Source organism: Heptranchias perlo, chromosome 6 (assembly GCF_035084215.1).
Source record: "Heptranchias perlo isolate sHepPer1 chromosome 6, sHepPer1.hap1, whole genome shotgun sequence".
Lineage (NCBI taxonomy): Eukaryota > Metazoa > Chordata > Chondrichthyes > Hexanchiformes > Hexanchidae > Heptranchias > Heptranchias perlo.
In genome coordinates this window covers 29,373,078-29,392,802 of record NC_090330.1, presented here as the reverse complement: position 1 = coordinate 29,392,802, position 19,725 = coordinate 29,373,078, and the positions used below count along the sequence as shown (strand labels likewise).

Sequence of the window (19,725 nt, the reverse complement as noted above, 5' to 3'; positions counted from 1 at the left end):
CTTTGATCGACTTATTTAATCTCCAATTAAACATTGGGAAGACTGAAGCCATTGTCTTTGACACCCGCCACAAACTCCGTTTCCTAGCCACCGATTCCAACCCCTCCCTGGCCACTGTCTCAGACTGAACCAGACTGTTCGTAACCTTGGTGTCCTATCTGCTATATAAATGCAAGTTGTCATTGATTATAACAACCACCTTTTTGTCGTTTAGGACAGGTGGGGAGGGAGAGATTGAGGGAAAAAGGAAGGAAAGAGGAGGGGAAAGAAAAAGAAAGTAATGTACAAACAGATAGGGAATCATGCAATCTGGGGCTGTGAAACCATCAAAATGGTTTTCTACTGTGTACTGAGAACAACTACCTGCAGTTGCTATTACAAGTTGAAATAATAGTTCTTAATACCGAAGCATATTTAACCACACAGACTTTGGAAAGATTTTCACTTGTCGTGCTCATACAGGTTAAAAACAGCAATTCCTTCATAGTATTCAATTTTCAGCTCAGATATAATCCATTTATCTTCAGCTTTCCAAGAAGCAATCTCTCCATTTTAAACCAGCATCCAGAAGTAGTAAACAAGCCATTCTGGCAATTGCAGTAAACGTCCTAGTGGGAGATTTGACCAGAGGCAACAGTGGCTGTTGACTGGTTGTCTGCTTTACTAGATCAGTCCTGTTCAGTTTTGTTTCATCATGTTAGCTTTTTGATGTATAATGCTCGCAATAACCACAGGTAAATTCTATCCATAGCTAAAATTAGCAATGAGTAGAATTTGTATCTGAAACAGTGTCCTCTTTATAACAGAAAATATTCTTTGTACAATAATGTTTAATAAGGTAACTGGTGATGTACATGTCTGTACAGTAGATATAAATATACATGCTGCACACCATAATATGAAAACTTTCACTTCAGTGACCTAGCAATTTACTTGATTGATGAAAAGGATTTGCTCATTTATACACCAGTGGCTTACATTTCCCATGAGTTACCATATGTATTAGTGCCATGCCAAGATGCATGCAACAATCAAAAGCATTAAAATAACATGAATGTCAATTGCACTATAAGTATGATGAAGTATAAACCAATAGTAATAGCATGCAAACTCAGCCAATCAAATCCCAACTTCCCCTTATTCTCCCATGTTACATGACTTCACTTTCCAAGCTCCAGCTTCAAACTGATGCTCAAAAAATGTACTGGGCCACATCACCAAACCATGGAATAGCATCATTCCATAGGCAGACCCGGCAAGTGCACTGGACAGTAGAATTTTAAGATATTTAAAATTACGAATTATATATGGCACATACATTACATAAATAGAATAAATGCTGGGAGTCCTATTTTATGGAGAATAAATCACTCATATTATGACTGACATGACTCACTTACACGTACTGTACCTCTGAGTTAAGACACCACTTCATTTTTTGTCCCTACAAACCACAAATTCCCGACAAGCACCATTTAGGTTTTATTAGCAATAATCATGTGGTACCTTAAATATTCCTAAACTGAAAAATACTGAACAGAAATCAGCTTATGGCAGAATTTATTCTAAAATGTAAAAGGATACCAGTTCCAGTTTCTTCACTACCAGCATCCATTAATTAACTCCAGCAAAGTACATATTTTATAAAAGCATAGAATTCTAATGTATTGCACTGCTTTGCATTGTATAGAATTCCAGATCCATGGCATAAAGCTATTCCCACTTAACAATTTCTTGAATTCTTAGCACATCATATTCAACCGGCTGACAAATTTCACAAAAGAAGAACATGCTTTACAGTCTTGGCAAAATTATATGATACACAAAACTGATCAGTGTTTTCCTTTAGGTAGAATTGCTGAATCATTAAATGGCCTATGGCACGAAAAACGCAAATTAGCTATTTTTATTAACAGTTTACAGGAATATGAATTGAAGATAAAATGTTTAAATTATGCACTAAAATTAGTTTATTAAAGTTATACCCAAGATATTGATTGTCCTGATAAAACATGTATTTAGTTATTCCATCAATGCAGATGCATAACATACCTGTACCAATATTGATACAATGGTACTTATGTACTTTATAAGATTTTTTTACATTTCATATATAGCTTACCTGTGTTTAAGATGTGCTTCCAAATCACAGCGCTGCATCACTTCTTGACAGTTACTTTCAAAAGGACAGGACACCAACAGTTTGTCTAAAAGTTTGTGAACAAGAATGCTGGACTTTTTGCACAGTTTAAAGTGAAGCTTTTTGCGGTCCAATGGGCAGAAGTCCTTCTCTCGCAAAAAATTCCGGAGGCACTTGTAGCAAAATGTATGTCCACAGGGAGTATCTAGTGGCTGCAACAGAGGCTGGAGACAAATGTGGCAGACAAGGTCATCATCCATTTCATGCTGGTAATTGTACAGATGGTTCTCCCTTGTCCAGTGCTGCTGACCACACTCAAAGCATAATGGATTTAAAGGGGGCTCCTGTTCCTCTGGATCAACATCACCATTAGTAGTACTCATGGTAACTCACTTTGGCACAGTTGCTATTAATCAGTTACTCATCTACAGTCATCAGTGCACGGTCAGATATTCAAATACAATCAATCCTGGTCCCGGCAATCTCAGAGCCTCATTGTTCTGTGAAAAAAAAAATCAAAAGGTTCATTTTTTGACAAAAGGAAAAGCTGCCGTACTCAATTGTTTTGCCATTCTTCATTCACCAAGGAAGACAGACTTTAACAAGATCAAACATGAATGCTTTCACTAAAGACACTTCAATTTTTTCATGTTTTAAAGAGTACAAGTTATTCTACAGCTCTTTCATATAAAAGGGAACCTAGCTCCAAATAATGTTTACGTTAATAAAGCTCTGATGCTACCACGTTTTTTTTGTAAGAAGTTGTTCACTTCATATTCAATTACATAACTAATTAAAAATCTTAGTTTTGAAGCTGTTATGCATCATCTCACATAACAGAATTATCTTGGGGTAGATTTTCAACCTGCTGCAGAACCTGGCAGTAAACAGGCGCTGCGAATCGGCTGCCTGTCATAGAAAAATTGGGCAATTTGTATAACAGGTCGCCAATCCACAAAGGTAATTTTATGCCAGTTAGCAAGTTGAAAATGTATCCCCTTGAGTCAAATGCACTTTCATGGAGATTATCTAAATCTATGAAAAAATATTTTCAGCAGGGGCAACTTTTATTATTGTTTCCTGATTATATTACTTTCCAGATTTTTAAATTAAGGAATTAAACTTTCACATACAGAACTTATAAAACCTTATAGCTGCATTTTTAAAGTCATATTTTATACACACATACACACACACACACACACACACACCCTTTTACAAGAAATGGGTAATCTTCTGCTTTCGCTGTCCTGGTGGGAAACCTCAATCATCAGTATTGCATATCAGAAATTTGGGCATGTGCTGCACACAATTTTCTGACAATTAACTTAAATGCTTGGAAAATTAGATGCAGTATATGCCTGAGGAGATGAGGCTCATCACCTGATGAGACCATTCTAAGACAATAATCTCTGACAAGACCCTTTCCTATCATTCCCTTATCTCCTTCACCATCCACATCTCCAAACCTTCTACACTCACCCACTATCTCTGAAGAAAACTACTCCTTGCTCTACCAATGTTTCCACAGACCTGCTCAAAAACTGCCTTGCTGCACTTTTGATGCCCTTATGCATCTGATCCCAGATAATTGCCCACTCCCATCAATCACCCTAGTTGAACAGCCACTTTTGTGACCTCAAACCAGGGTTTTTAGGTTTTACTGGTGGATCTTTGGACTAGTCCTAAGCCATGTGCACTCAACCAGTGGCTCACTCCCTGTAGCCAAAACTTCCTACTAACCCATGATCATCCTAGATGGCATAATTAATCACAAACTCTTCACCTAAAACACCCCAAACCTCCTTCCCTGGCTCATTTCCTCTTTTGTTTACAATACTAGAGGAAACAACTCATAAGCATCTGAGCCTTTATCAATGACGTCCTGTGAGTGTGTGACCATGGAGTGCTACCCTTCCTTGAATCTTCCATGGTCTTCGAAGCAGTCGATCACTCCCTCTGAATCCTGAACTTTTCAGAGTGTGATGAAGCAAGCTTCACAGAATATGGTGAGCTTACAATTAAAGGAACCCAGTCATTTAAAAGGTATGTGACCAAATAAAGAGATAAAATAATGTTGAAGCCTTTTTAACGACAGAAACCCCAATATGGAGACATGAAACAGAACCCGGGGCCAAAACATCATTGCCCCCTGACCTCCTTTGATGACTGGTGAAGTGTATGTTCCACTACATGAGATGGGCTCGAGCTGGTTGCCCTGTTTAAAGTTTTGTGCATCCTCCCCAGGTAGTGGTGGCCAGGTTCAACACTAGGTACAATATCTGCAGGACATGGGAACAGATGTGCAAGAAAATGGCACACTTAGGAAATCCGGCAAGGTAAACAGTAACTCTGTCCCTGATGATAGATTTCAATAACTTTTCCACAATTATAAAAATAGTTATCTTGAGTTAAAAAAATTCCTCCCCCAAATTTGTTTTGCAAAAAAAAATTAAAATTTCAGAACTATAGAGAAAATTACTAATTAAAAACTTGTTACAATGTAAGAGCTCCTTCACCTATGGAGCTTCCTTGCTGCCATTCCAAATGGGCATGGCAATGGAAAAAACAGCAAACATGGTGCAGATGCTGCAGAATTGGGCCATGATCATTTCAATTTATTGACATTATGGGCCCGATATTAGGAGGAGGTGGGTTGGCAGCATGGGTAACTTACCCAGTGAAATCGGGGTGCTCCGCATGCGATCACAGCCCAATTGAAGGTACTTACGCGTGTTTCCGGGTTTCCCGTTCCAGACCTGCGCAGCGGGCGCACTGGGCACCCACATGACAGGCTGTCAGCAGCAGGAGCCCTATTTAAAAGGGGCAATCCTCCAATGCTCCTCCTGCAACAAAGAGCCATTTTGGGAGCATGGAGCAGGCCAGAGGCAAGGCTGTTCCAAGGTTCTCTGACTTCTCACTCCAGGTGCTGCTCGATGGGGTGAGGAATAGGAGGGAATTTTTTTTCCCATCTGATGGGAGGAGGTGGTCTCCCTCTGCCACCAAGAAGGCCTGGCTGGAGGTGGCCGAGGAGGTCAGCAGGAGCAGCAAAGTGTGCCGAAACTGGGTCCAGTGCAGGAAGCACTTTAATGACCTAACAAGATCAGCTGAAGTGAGTATACTTACACATTCTCCCACACTCCGTCTTCCACATCACCTCCACTACCATATAACTCCTTCTGCACTGCCATCACAACACTCTTGCATCACTCCTCACATCCACTCGACCATCAACCTCACCTTGCCTGCACTTACTCAATGCCCCAGTTCCCATTCGAACACTACCACGCAACCCAATCCTCATACAATCTCATGGCTATGTCTCAAACGCACCCTCTCGTGCATCTCTCTCACGCTCACCCCCACCCACACCAATGCATGCAGCGGGTCATCATGCAACCATCACTCAATCACACCTCTCTGTGTTTTGCCTTGATAGGAGGAGATGCCAGAATGCCCGGAAGAGGGCAAGGACCGGAGGGGACCCGCCACACCAGGTGGTCCTAACTGACGAGGAGCAGCAGGCACTGGAACTAAGCCGGATGCTGAAGTGCCTGTCTGTGGCAGACGCCGAGACTAGGAGCGCACAAATGGCTGGTGGCAGAAATCTAACACTCAGCACTTATGATAGCGAATCATCTTAGCATCACTTGACATCTGCAGCACCTCAACGTCTGTCCACATGCTTAATATTGCTTTCTGTTCTCTTGCAGGGCCATCTGCGACCGCCGTGACTGCGGAGGGCGATTCCTGAGGACCTGCCGGCCTCTGAGGGTACATCATCACAACTGAGCCAGCCATCCACCAGCACAGATACACATACCTCGGTGGGTCCCCGTCCTCACTTAGCTGGGCTTGCACATGGTGAATCACCACGCACATGTAAGCACGAGCAAACCCTGGTGGCAGGGGCAGCAGTGGAGAGTCTGCGTCGGTGGGAGCACTCTGCTCCAGGCTCTGCTCAGCTGGACCCAGATGCTGCACCCTGGGGGCCAACCATGAAAAGGAGAGTCATCGAGGGCCAGCAGCACATTGCCGAGGTGCTGGAACAGGTGCCACACGCACTCTCCACAATCGCGCAGAGGATGGAGGAATTCAACTCCTGCATGAGTGGAATGGTGATACAGGTACAGGAGGGTATCTCCGAGATACTGTCACAGGGATGTGAAGGCATCGCTGAGATAATGTCGTGGGTAGGTGCGGGAATGTCTGCGATGGAGGAAAGGCTAGCCTCCATCGAGCTTCAAGCACGGCTCAACAATGAGTCCATTCAGGCCCTGACAACGGCCGTTCGGATTCAGGGTGAGCAACATTCTGCCGCCTTAAACAGGCTGACAGATACATTACAACTGGCCTTCCAAGGCTTCACACAAGTCCTCCAAACTGTCGTCCAGCAGGGTGGGAGGAGTGATGTGGGCCTGGGCCAGGAGAGGGATGATGGTGAAAGGGGACATGGAAGTGGGGACGCCACTCAAAGCACTTCCACGTCTCACCCATTGCCCTCCTCTCAACCAGTACCCGCGATGCTGCCTCCTCTCCAGGTGGCCGAGTCTGCCCCTGCACAGGTGCAGGTGGAGCAGTCTTTGGGGGGGCCCTCACGGGCACCGAAACCCAGAAGGCGTCCGCGCAAAGCATCTCATCGGTCAGGGCACGGACAAGAGCAACCTGCCACTACCTCTGCTGAAGCCATAGGGGTAGCACCACATAGGGGTTCCCGTAAATGTACGGCTAAGGTTTTGTGATCACAAAGGGGATGCACAAGGGTGTATGACAGAATGTCATGTTTTTGATTTACTTTCGTTTGTTTTGCAAAGCACATTAAAATTTGTTAGCACCACTACTGCCACGTCTTTGCAAATCTTGTCTGGTTTGTGCAATAATTCCCTTTCCTGAGGATCACCATGAAGACCCACACCTGATGCCATCCATTGTGTCACTGCAGAGTGGGTGTATTTGCAGGGCTCTTTTGTGCAGACGACTGAGAGACGCCGGCGTTGTCCCCGGTGGCACCCTGGAAGAATCCAGAGGAGAAGTTGTTGATGGCAGTGGTGACTTTGACAGGTAAGAAGATGGTGCTCGGGCCAGCTGGGAGCAGCTCGGCATCAAGGAGGCTGCAGATGTCCATGACTACATGTTGAGTGATTCTGAGCCTCCGTGTGCAGTGCTCCTCAGGGGTCTAGGAAGCTGAGCCTCGGTCTGTGGACCCTGTGGCGAGGGTAGTGCCTTCTGCGACGCATCCCTCTCTGTGGTTGCCCTCCCTCCTGCTGTGCAGGTGGATGTGTCACAGCACTGTGTTGTGGAGCTCCATGTGTCACAGGTGGCCGGCGAGGCTGGTGATGCTGTTCGTCCTCCAAGGAGGTCATGTCTGCAGCTATGGCGGCCCCCATCTGGAAGATGTACGTTTGAGGGGGTCCGCAAGGTAGGTAAATGTGTCTGAACACCGGGGGTGAGGTTCCAAGTTGGTGAATTTTAGTGTTCGGAGGAGGGTGGTGCAGGGCAAACTTTGTCCAAAGTGACAGAGTGGCCTCCTGCAATGAGTGAGGATCTCCCCCACCCACCTGTCAAATGGACCTTCGCAGCTCTCACAGGCTGGTGGCTGCAACACGTCTGTTTCAACTGGGAGTGTTTCCCCCAGTACGGGAAACACGCTCAGTTGACATGAAAATCCCACCCCTCCCAAAATATCCTCCCAATCAGGTCTGCAAACGATCTGAACTATCAAAATAATTGCCGTAAGTGGGATCCCGCCGGCTTTAATTGCAGGTGGGAGTCCCGCATGCGGGGGTTGCACGCGCATCTAAGCGCATCACTGGGGAACCCGGAAGTGGGCACCCTGGGAATCCCGAATTTTCGGAGCCCCCCCGCCACGAATGCACCCGCTCGGCCATCCTAAAATCGACCCCTATATCTGGGGTCTTAGTGAGGCTAAGGGACAAAACAGGCCCAAGTACTTCAGCTTAATAAATTCAGATACTTTTAAGATGCAATAAATTGGTGTGGGACCCGCTTTCCCAGTTCTGTGTTCCTTCTGTGGCAACACAGAGGACCGCTGAATATGCCCTAATATTCCCAATACAGTCTCAATCAACTGCTACTTGGTTGATCGTTTTCATCACTTGGGCTCTGATGCACTTTTATATTTTCCTCATAGTCTCCCCACTCCAACATTTTAGTCATAACTGTAGGTGTTACTCACTTAAGCTTTTCTGCTAAAAAAAACTTTGATACCTTCAATACTAATGAAGGATGTAGTGAAGAACTAAAAGCTGTTATTCAACCTTAAGACATCTGTTGACATTCATCGACCTTACCCCTGCAGTTTTGTCACCTAAACCCTTGAATGGAATTATAGCCTTGCAACTCCTTTCATTGTAACTACAATTTTAGTATTATCAAGAGTACAATTTTTATCTTCTCAAAATCACTACATTGTTGTTTGATGTACATCCAGCTTATGTGCTACCCACAGCAATAAATTAGTCTTCAAGCGACAGATCGTGACTTATGCCTCCTACACCGAATGAGTCATATTGCCGTGCTATGGCACTATATTATGCAAGTGATGTGTGTACAGACTGATCCAAAGGCAGCAGAAATAATTGGACACAAACCGTTGCTGGTTATTTCTGCAGATCAGGCAGTGTGAGCTTAAAAGGTGATGGGTCACCTTCAGCCTGAGATGGGGTTTAACAACATACTGTCAAGTTTACAGTTAAGCAGGAATTGCGTTGCTCCTCTGTTGAATTGTGACCCAAATAGAACATAAGCTTGCTCTAATGCCACTGGTTTCATTAATCCATATTTCTACCAGGATTTGGCTTTCAAAATAATTTTCTACATACAATGATACTATTGACAACTAGTCTACAGAATGTTGTACTGCTGTTTATTTTGCTGTCATTTTTTGATTTAAAAAGGAAACAGATGAAAATAGTATTAAAAAAAACGGGGCTGAAAATCCACTATGGCACATTCCCACCATGACTCTGGTAAAAGTGCTTCAGAAGCATTTAAATTAGTCCTCAACCATCAGGTCCCAGTCTTTTATCATAGATTCTGCGGGACATGCGCCCCTTACGGCCAGTTGTGTAGGAGGGGGCAGGGCTGGGATATTCCCAACACCGAGAGTTCCTGAGTCCCTGGCCTCGCTTGGACCCAGCGCATCAGTGAACCAGGCTGGGCTCATGGCCTGGATCCATGAAGATTTAGGATGGTACAACTTAAAAAAAATAATTTTGAAAGCAATTTTACAAAAAGGGCCAAATTTTATCCTTGCTGCATGGCAGCATTTTTAAGCCACAGTTTGCAGACTTAGATGTGTCCCATGTGGCACAGGCGCCTGCCACTGCAATGGAAATGAAGTGACCTCCACTTAACCATGCTAACTTTGGTGGGATCGACAGTGGAGGTCCTGGCATGTGTATCACAGCACTTAAGTTGGGATGCACCACTCCACGGACCTTTAGCTCCAACCACTTGAGGCATTAAATAAAACTAAATGCAATGAACATAGATTATTTTCATTCACAGCTTGCCCAGAACCAAAACACTTGTTTATTTTATCAAACTCTTCTTTCATATATCAAATTCGCTTTGGGCAGAAGAAATCAATATAGTTAAAAGTTTTGTGTCTAACATCTTCAAAGATGTCACACTTGAAAGCACTGCACAGCTGTATGACAAAAACTGTGATTGACACAAATAACCACTTATCTCTTAAGTGACTAAACAAATATCCAATTTACTAAATATGATCGAATCAAAAGTAGCAAAACAGTACCAGTGAGGAACAAGTAACCAACAGAGATGTAAGCCACTTTCTAAAGTCACCATTAACAAAAATTAACAACCACAAAACTGACCAAATTGCTCAAATACTTTCTTTACATGATTTTCTGTCACCATTTTCCTTCTTTACTCAGGTCATTATATACAGTTAGAAATTATATTTAGTAGATAATAAACACCTAAGAATTACATAAATTATAAAGAAAAATAATTAAACACCCTTAAATTTAGCTATTTAATTCTAGAAGCATCTACAAGAAGTTTCCCCACCCCCACAACATAGGTCTGTGCTTCGGTCTGGGGAACAGACTTGAGTTGGAAATTTCAATTAAACTTTGGATATTGGGGACAATTGTTCATCAGTGTGAAATAAATCATGGGTGTTGTAGTTCACAACCTGCTCCTGTGGAAATACAACACCAGAGTGTACAGTGGCAACCAGGCAGGAAATGAACAAACAATTGTGAGCTGTGGGCAATAGAAAAAAAACAAAAATAAAAAGACTTCATTTTTGTCAGTGTTTCACACAGTTTAAGACCAAGTAAAAATTTTGGACTAACAACAATTTTTGAGTAAGGTTTTTTTTTGTTGCTGAGGGAGACATATGTTTGCTCCAGACAAGGGAGGAATAGTTATGAAGTGCTTTGATAATAAACTCAGACGCTGAAGCCGGAATCAGTCAGCCAAGCCAGACGATAGCTTAGAAGCGAGAGGTTGAAAGGACAGTTTAGATTTAACTACTTTACACAGAGGGTGGTGAATGTATGGAATGGACTGCTCAGGGAGGCAGTGAGCTAATTGCATCATAAATTCAAGAAGGAGTTCGATAAGTACCTTAAGAAATATTAGATAGAGAGGTATGATGAGTATCATGGGATACAATATTTTCTAGACACTGGAAACCAACCAGATGAATCATAATAGTCTTCTCTGGTCTTCTACATTCCTATGTTCCCAAGTGGACCAAACAGAAATACTTTGGATTGAGCTGATGAATAGTAAGAGATCTGTCACAGTGGTGGAAGTATATTATAAACTACTGAACAACAGAAAGGAAATGAGGATGAAATTTGTCGAATTCTAATTGTAGAAAATTTTAGTCATCCAAAAGTTAATTGCAATAGGAAAAATATTTGTGGTGAGAAAGGAGCAATTTTTTTTTCCAATGTATTCAGGATTGTTTTTTCAGTCAACGTGTTGCTACTCCAAAAGTAAGGAAGCACTACTTGAAATGGGTCTGGATACTGGGGCAGAGCAAGCAGATGATCTAAAATAGGGGAGCATTTGGGAAGCAGTAGCCACAATATAATTAGGTTCAATGCAAGAATAGGAAACGAAAAAGTGAAATCAGGATGAATACTTAACTTGGAAAAGCAAATTATAGCAAGATGAAAAGGACCTTACTCATTAAATTAAAGGAAAAAAATTGGTAAACAGAATTGTAGATCAGCAATGCAGAAGAAAGAAAAAAAAAGTACAAATCAAGTATATTCCAGGAAGGAAAAATAGGGAGCGAGCTGAAGGCTAGGTTCCATGGATAAATAAGGAGGTTAGATCAAATTTGAAACTAAAAAAGCGAGGACAAATATAAAGAAGAGGGAAGTAACAAAAAGGTTAGATAGGGCAAAACAAAATATTAGCGACAAATAGCAGAAAATATAAAAGAGCAACAAAAAGGCTTTCTACAGGCACATTAGTAGCAAGAGGATAGTCAAGGTGGGGTAAGGGCAGCTAAGAGATGAAGGAAGCAAACTTGCAGTGGAGAGCAAGGGAATGGGGTCAATACTAAATAAATACTTTGACTCAGTCTTCACAGAGGAGGTTGAAATTGTAGAACATCTAGTGGAGGTTTATTATTCAGAACAATGGTACTAAACAAATTACTTAAAATTAAGATAAAGGTAAAGGTAGTCAAACTACTGGGACCTGATGGTTTACACCAGAGGATCCTGAGGGAAGGTAAACTGGAAAAATATTTTGACAGAGATAGAACAGCAGTGGGAAATATTTAAAATGGTGAACAAGAGTTCAGGAGAAATATATTCCTCTATAAAACAAGAACAAACTAGCCAATAATGAAGCACCATGGATGAATAGAGATAAGGGTAAAATTGAAACTAAAAGAAAAAAAATCATACTCTAAGAACATTACATAGAACGTACAGCACAGAAACAAGCTATTCAGCCTAACAGGTCCATGTCAGTGTTTATGCTCCATGCAAGCCTCCTCCCTCCCTACTTCATCTAACCCTATCAGCATGTCCTTGTATTCCTTTCTCCCTCATATGTTTATCTCGCTTTCCCTTAAATGCATCTGTAGACAATAGAGGAGAGGATGACAAAAAGGGAATACAAAGAGATTAGGAAAGATATCAAAAAATTAGGAAAGCAAAGAGGAACTACTAAATTAAATTATCAAGTAACATAAAAAGAAATAGTAAAGTATTCTACAGACACATAAATAACAAATGAAAAATCAAAGTAGGGATAGGGTCACTAAGGGATACATAAGATAAACTCACAGGTAATGACAGCGAAATGGCAGATGTAGTGAATAGTTACTTTGCCTCAGTATTTACCAGGCAGACTAAGAAGGTGAGCATGACATTAGAAGAAGAGATTAAAAAAATATATAAAGACGTTTAAGATGGAAAGGGGGGAGATAATTGATAAACTAATTAAATTTAGAGAGGATAAAACCCCAGTCCGAATGGATTGCTTCAATTAATATTAAAAGATGTTAGGGAAGAGATAGCAGAGGCACTATTACATATATATAAAAATTCATTAGAAATGGGAATAATGCTGAAGGACTGGCGGACAGCTAATGTGATTCCTATATTTAGAAAGGGAGATAGAACAAGTCCAGGGAACTATAGACCAGTTTGCTTAATGTCGGTGGTAGGAAAGATAATGGAATCCTTCCTAAAAGATGCAATAGAAAAACATCTAGGAAATGAAAATATAATAAAGAATAGTCAGCATAGATTTCAGAAGGAAAAGTCATGCTTAGCTAACCTTATTGAATTCTTTGAAGTAGTAACAGAAAGAGTAGACAAGGGTAATGCAGTATATGTAATATATTTGGATTTTTAAAAGGCTTCCGATAAGGTACCGCATTGTAGACTCATAACTAAGGTCAGACCATGTGGAATCAGGGGACAGGTAGAGAATGGATAGCAAGCTGGCTACAAAACAGAGCGTAGGGATTAAGGGTAGTACTCAGACTGGCAAAAGGTGAGAAGTGATGTTCCACAGGGATTGATGCTGGGACCACTGTTGTTCACAATTTACATTAACGATTTGGATTCAGGAATCGGAAGTACAATTTCAAAATTTGCGATTGGGGAATGTAGTTAATACAAAGAAAGAATGTATCAAAATGCAGGAAGACACTAATAAACTTAAAGAATGGGCACGTAATTGGCAAATGAATTTCAAAAAGGTAAGTGTGAGGTGGTACATTTGGTAGGAAGAATAAGTAGGCCACATACTGCTTGGATAATAAGAGTCTAAAATGGGGTAGAGGAGCAAAAGGATCTTGGGGTACAAATACACAAATCACTAAAAAGTAGCAGGTTAATAAGGCCATAAAAAAGGTAAACCAAGCTCTGGGGTTCATTTCTACAAGGATAGAATTGAAAAGCAGAAAAGTTATGTTAAACTTGTACAGAGCCTTGGTTAGACCACACTTGGAGTACTGTGCACAGTTCTGGTCTCCACATTATAAAAAGGATATTGAGACATTGGAGAAGGTGCAAAAAAGATTCATAAGTATATCATCTCAGTTCTGGTATCATCCTTATCAGGAAAGGCTAAACAGGTTGGGGCTCTTTTCTCTAGAATAGAGAAGGCTGATGGGTGACCTGATAGAGGTCTTTAAGATTATGAAAGGTTCTGATAGGGTAGATATAGAGAAAATGTTTCCACTTGTGGGGGAGTCCAAAACTAGAGGTCATCAATATAAGATAGTCACTAATAAATCTAATAGGGAATTCAGGAGAAACTTCTTTATCCAAAGAGTGGTAAGAATGTGGAACATGCTACCACAAGGAGTAGTTGAGGCAAATAGCACAGATGCATTTAAGGATAAGCTAGATAAGCACACGAGGAGAAAGGAATAGAAGGATATGGTGATAGGGTTAGATGAAGTAGGGTGGGAGGAAGGCTCGTGTGGACCATAAACACGGTTGAGAAGAATGGGCCTATTCTCTCTGGAGTTTAGAAGAATGAGAGGTGGTCTCATTGAAATATATAAGATTATGAGGGGGCTTGACAGGATAGATGCTGAGAGATTGTTTCTTCTGGCTAGAGATTCTAAAACCGGGGGGGCACAGTCGCAGGATAAGGGGTCGGCCATTCAAGACTGAGATGAGGAGGAATTTCTTCACACAGAGAGTTGTGAATCTTTGGAATTCTCTACCCCAGAGGGCTGTGGATGCAGAGTCATTGAATATATTCAAGGCTGAGATGGATAATTTTTGGACTCTAGGGGAATCAAGGGGTATGGGGATTGGGCAGGAAAATGGAGTTGAGGTCAAAGATCAGCATAATCTGATTGAATGGCGGAGCAGGCTAAAGAAGCCTACTCCTACTCCTATTTCTTATGTTCTTATAAACGCTGGCATAAACCAGTTGGGCCAAATGGCCTCTTTCTGTGCTGTAGACTTGATGAATATGTGCAAAATTGGGTGGTATGGGAAAATGTGACGAGATTGTGAAAGACTACAGGAGGACATAGATAGGCTGACACAGACAGATAGATACAAATGCATATCAACATAGAAAAATGTGAATCATTTTGGTAGGAAGCATAGGGAAAGGGAAAAAACTTTAAATGGTAAGATTTTAAATTGAATAGTGACACATTGTTCACAGATAGACAGGTTATTAAAGGTGGCAGAGCAATACACAAGCAAATATAATCCTTGGTTTTGAATCTAGACGGATAGAATACAAAAGTAAGGAGGTAATGTTGAACTTATACAAGACTTTAGTTAGGTCGTAGTTGGAGTATTGTTCATAGTTTTGAGCATTCCATTATAGGAAGGATATAAGAGCATTAGAAAAGTTGCAGTGTAGATTCAGTAGATGTTACTGGGGTTGAGGAATTATAGTTATAAAGAGAGATTTAAGAGGTTAGAGCTTTATTCACTAGAGGTTGAGAAAGTTAAGAGGTGATCTCATAGAGGTGTTCAAAATCAAATACATAAATCTTTAAAAGTGGGAAAATATGTTGTTAAAGTTGTCCAAAAAAAAAGCAAATGGGATTCTCAGTTTTACAAGTAGGGTCATAGAGTACAAAAGTAAAGAGGCAATGCTAAACCTACACAATCATTGGTTAGGCCACAGCTAAAATATTGCGTCTAATTGTTATGCCCTCTTTATCCAAGAAAAAAAACCAGTAGTTTTCTAGAAACAATCACAAAGCAATTAATTCAATGTTGCAGAAAACTTACAAACCAGTACTGTCAGAGGCAGGACCCCAACCAATAATGCTGTCAGACGTTTGCCCTTGCTTTCTCCCACTTCTGACAGACCCCAAGATTCTATTTCTCAGTTCTGCCAAATCCAGGTTTCCCCTCTACAGTGCAGCTAAACCACAGGACACTTCCTCCATGCTGTCAAACTCCAGCACGCCCACTTCACTGCTGCCAAACTCCAGGATCCCCACCACATTGCTGGCAAATTCCAGAACTAACCCTCCAGTGCTACTAAATCTCAGTGCTGCTAAACCCCATGACCCATCTCTCCCCACCTTCCGGTACTGCTAAATATCAAGTACCTACCTCTAAGGTGGTGCATCTTGTATACCATCTTGCTGTGTATTCTCAGCTTCAAAAAAGATAAGGAATAAAAATTAACATAAGAATGTGTATAAAATATAGGCTACTTATTTAGAAACTTAATGGGCCGGATTTTGTTGTAAAAATAACAGGCTAAGAGCTCTCACTGTTATTCATGTGCAAATTGGACAGTAACTTCTGGCGACCGTGTATGGAACGGCATGAGGTTCCTGTACTTACCTCATAGATACGGACTAAACGCGGCAAAAAAAGTTAGGGCATGTCTATTCCAGTGTAAGTACCATTTTAACGGCATGGTAAGTCTCAATTACTGCTAAACCACCTATCTGGCACTGAAAATTAACTTTTACAAGGGTGGAGTCTCATTCCTTCAGGTTTTAATCATTGTTAGACATTTTTTTAAAATAATCAAATAAAAAATGTTTTTCTTACTTTTTTTCTGTCTCTTAATCCAATCTTTCTTTCCCTCTCTTTATTTCGCTTACTGTACCTGATTTGACATTGAATTCACTATTCTAACTTACACTTCCTGGTTCAGTCTCTGAGCTGCTCATTAACAATGCTTCAATCTGATTAGTTAAGGAGATAAACATCTGCTTGCCCTGTTCACACAGGAGCCAGATGCCCTGTAGAGGGCACTGTGCTGAATGGATCTCTAATTTATAGGAACTTGCAGTGCAAAAGCTCATAGAAAGTCTATGGGCAAGTGCAAGTCTAACAAAGGGCTCACTGCAAAATCCAGCCCAATAATAATCCAGGCTACACATATAACTTTCACAGAAAAATTGAGCAGTTGCAGAATCCAATCTCCAAAAAAATAATTTAAATCTCAGAATACCATGTAGTAAAACAGAAATGGACTCAGTGATGCTAATCATTGGCTCTGATAAATGGTTTGTTACATGGCATAGGACCTCTATTGAAAACAACATATGCTCACCATGAGCAGCACCACAGGAAATTTACTAGTATTATGAAAATGATACGCCTGGAGTACATTTTGTATTCTTCACTCTCACCTTCAAATCTTTTCACAGCTTCATTCCATCTACCTGTGCAATCTCTTCCAGCATTGAAACCCCTCTCGTATCCTTTGGTCCTCAGCCCGTGACCCTCTCTGCACCCCCCTTCCCTTTGCCTCACCATTGGTGGAGGAGCCTTCAGCCACTCTCAAACTTACCCCCAATCCCTTTCACCTCTCTAATTCTCTCCATTTTCAAAAGCCTTCTTTAAATCGATATTTACTATCAAGTTTTCAGTCACCTCCTAACTCTCACATCATGGTTTTGGGTCTATTGCTTTTGGGACCCCGCCCCCCTGTGAAGCTCCTGGAGAAATTTTCTACATTAAAATACATTATATAAATGCAATTATTATTCTTCACAGCCACATTTTTAAAAAAAGGCAGTCATTTGACCCTGGAGACAGAATGCCTCAGTATCCTTAATAAATATACTTAAAAAAAAGCCAGGGCTGCAGTCTAAAAAATAAATTAAATTCTGATTTCAGCAAGTGTTACTCTAACATAGGGTCGATTTTGACCTTTGTCCAACCAACCGGCGGCAAAGAGGCCCCTGGCCTTATTTAAATTTGGTGGGTGAGCTGTGGGGTGCCAAACAGGCATCCCGATACATCTCACCTGATTGACGCTTTAACATCAGGCCGGGAAGACAGTCAGCAAGATAAGGAGGGGAGAGCCGTGGATCATGATCCCATGGCGGCAGCGGCCCAGATTATTTTTGTGGGCCCCGGAGAAGTGTCTTTGGCAGGCCTCGTTAGTTATATCACCCTTGGAACCGTCAGAGCCTGCACGGCACATGTTCTGACCAAAAATGGCAATTGGGGCCCTTTTTAGAGAGGCAAAAAGGAGAGAGAGAGAGAGGGACAAAAAGAGGAAAGAGATAGAAAGACAGAGAGACTATGAACGGTTTTAAAGGCCGTTTGTCATCCTGATGACTAAATTGCTTCTAACCAACAGTTTCCCATGAGACTTCAACACTACCAAATCAAGATAGGGAGGAGCATACAATTAGCACAACTAATATAGTGCCCAGCATTTAAGGGTTACTCATGTCCATATCTCTTATCACACACTGGCTTATTATCTAAGCTGTCACAGGTTTTAAGTTGTCAGTTACTGAACCAGGTCACCACAAGCACATTCACTGCAGAAATGACACTTTTCCACATATTACACACCTAACAAGAGGCAACTGACAGTCTCTGATAGCACTGTTTAACAGACACTCAATCATAAAATAGATTCCCTTAAAAAGAACGGAACTAAAAGTACAATGATGCAGCATAAATAGTTAATATTTATGTAAGCTGCACACAACTAAATTTCATGAACATTGGAGAAAACAAGTACAATTCAGTTCCATTAATAAATTATAAAAAGCATTAAGAGTAAGGAACAGTAAAATATTAATAACTTCAATAAACATAATTGATTTGAAATGATAACAGGGGTACTTTTCTAGCCTACATGACATCAGCCAAGATTATGCTGTAATTAGGCCCAAAGTTTCATTCCATTCTTGTCTAATAGCAAAGCAGGCAATTTATGGAGGTGGGCTGCCTCAGATATTCTTATTATGACTATAGTATGCAAACAGGCAGTGTTTACCTTTCTTATTATTTTAATCAGTTGAAGGGCACAGAAAAGCAAAATGCTAAAGAAAACTACTGTTAGGGTGACAAGGCCTTAACTGTGTGCACAACCAATCTTCAAGCTTAGGCTGATGCCGCAATTAGATTAAAATCAAAACCTCAAGTGCAAGACATGAAAGATCAAGATTGGAAGTTTAACTCAGAACAAAAAGGCCGACAGCGATAACAAGATGATTTAAAACCCAAGCATAAATCAGACCAGGGCTCTGAAAATAGGATTGCAAGTACAAAAATTGAACAGTTGAATCAATCCAGTGTCACTAAACTGGGTGATTAAAATAATGAGATCAGAATACTGGAAGCTGATCTCAGCATAAACCAAGCTGGATCATGAGTCATGTTTTAAAATCACTATCCTATAAAAGTGTGTTTGCAGCAAAAAGTTGAATAAACATCTTGAATCAGAATGTGATAGTAATTGCTAATCAGTACAGTGTGAAGCTAAAAGCTTAAATAAAGGAAACTTCTGAATTAGTGCATAAAGGGCCAATTTTTCAGTCACTATGGCTGGCTCTCACTGGACTTCTGTTGCGTGTGATCTTCCAGCCTTTTAGCTAGCCTAAGTGCCCTTACTCAAAATGTGCAGGACTATTACAATTAATGCTAATGAGATGGAAAATTAGAACAGACACAATCCTTCGATTTCCTCACAGGGAATATGCTATGCACTCAGATCACCTACATAAATGAGCAATCAGGGTCAGGCAAATTCTAGGCAGACAGGAAGTCACTGTTTAAAGAGGGCAACAACTGCATTTTGACTTGGAGCATATACGAAAGTGCACTTTGGGTTTGCCAGAGCTAAATTTTTCATTGTTTTTTAGCACTTTGTTTATTTTTGTCCCAGCAAGATTTATCATCGCTACAATTAAAGTTCTGAAAACTGGAATTCCAATAAGAAAGAGAGGCTGAAAGGAGAGATGTGAGGCAGGTTTGACTGCCCAAACCCACTCTAACTCATGCAGACATGTTTACAGTCCTTGGAAATATCCAAGGAAAACTACCTTTGCAATCTTTGTTTCACCAGGAACTCTGATCTGCAGGCAACCTCCATCACAGGGATTGGCAATCAAAGTAGCCAGAGATAGTCCTGAACTTTCAGGTATCAAGATCATTCTAAGTGGCCATAGGGGATGTCAGCAACATGAGTCAATCTGCAGTGCAGAGATACATTAAGCAAGTTATTGATGCTTTGTTCACCAAAGCAAACACCATCATCATTTTCCTTATGAAAACCTGACAGCAGAATGAAAGGGCCGTGCAATGTTTTCACATAGCAGGATTCTCCAAAATCCACAGCATTATTGATGATAAATA

General features: G+C 41.1%; 1 protein-coding gene across 2 annotated transcripts in view; it reads right to left on the bottom strand.

Annotated features, from left to right (window-relative positions):
* The window catches only part of lnx2a (ligand of numb-protein X 2a), a 186,886-nt gene that overhangs the window by 116,078 nt on the left and 51,083 nt on the right, over nucleotides 1-19,725 (bottom strand). The window contains exons 2-3 of one of the 2 annotated variants that reach the window (XM_067986007.1): nucleotides 15,718-15,763; nucleotides 2,123-2,640 (exon numbers count right to left, since the gene is read on the bottom strand). In XM_067986007.1, the coding sequence (XP_067842108.1) occupies nucleotides 2,123-2,523 (401 nt within the window). In that variant the 5' untranslated portion in view covers nucleotides 2,524-2,640; nucleotides 15,718-15,763. The remainder of the gene's footprint in view (nucleotides 1-2,122; nucleotides 2,641-15,717; nucleotides 15,764-19,725) is intronic. The other variant, XM_067986008.1, reaches the window with a different exon arrangement.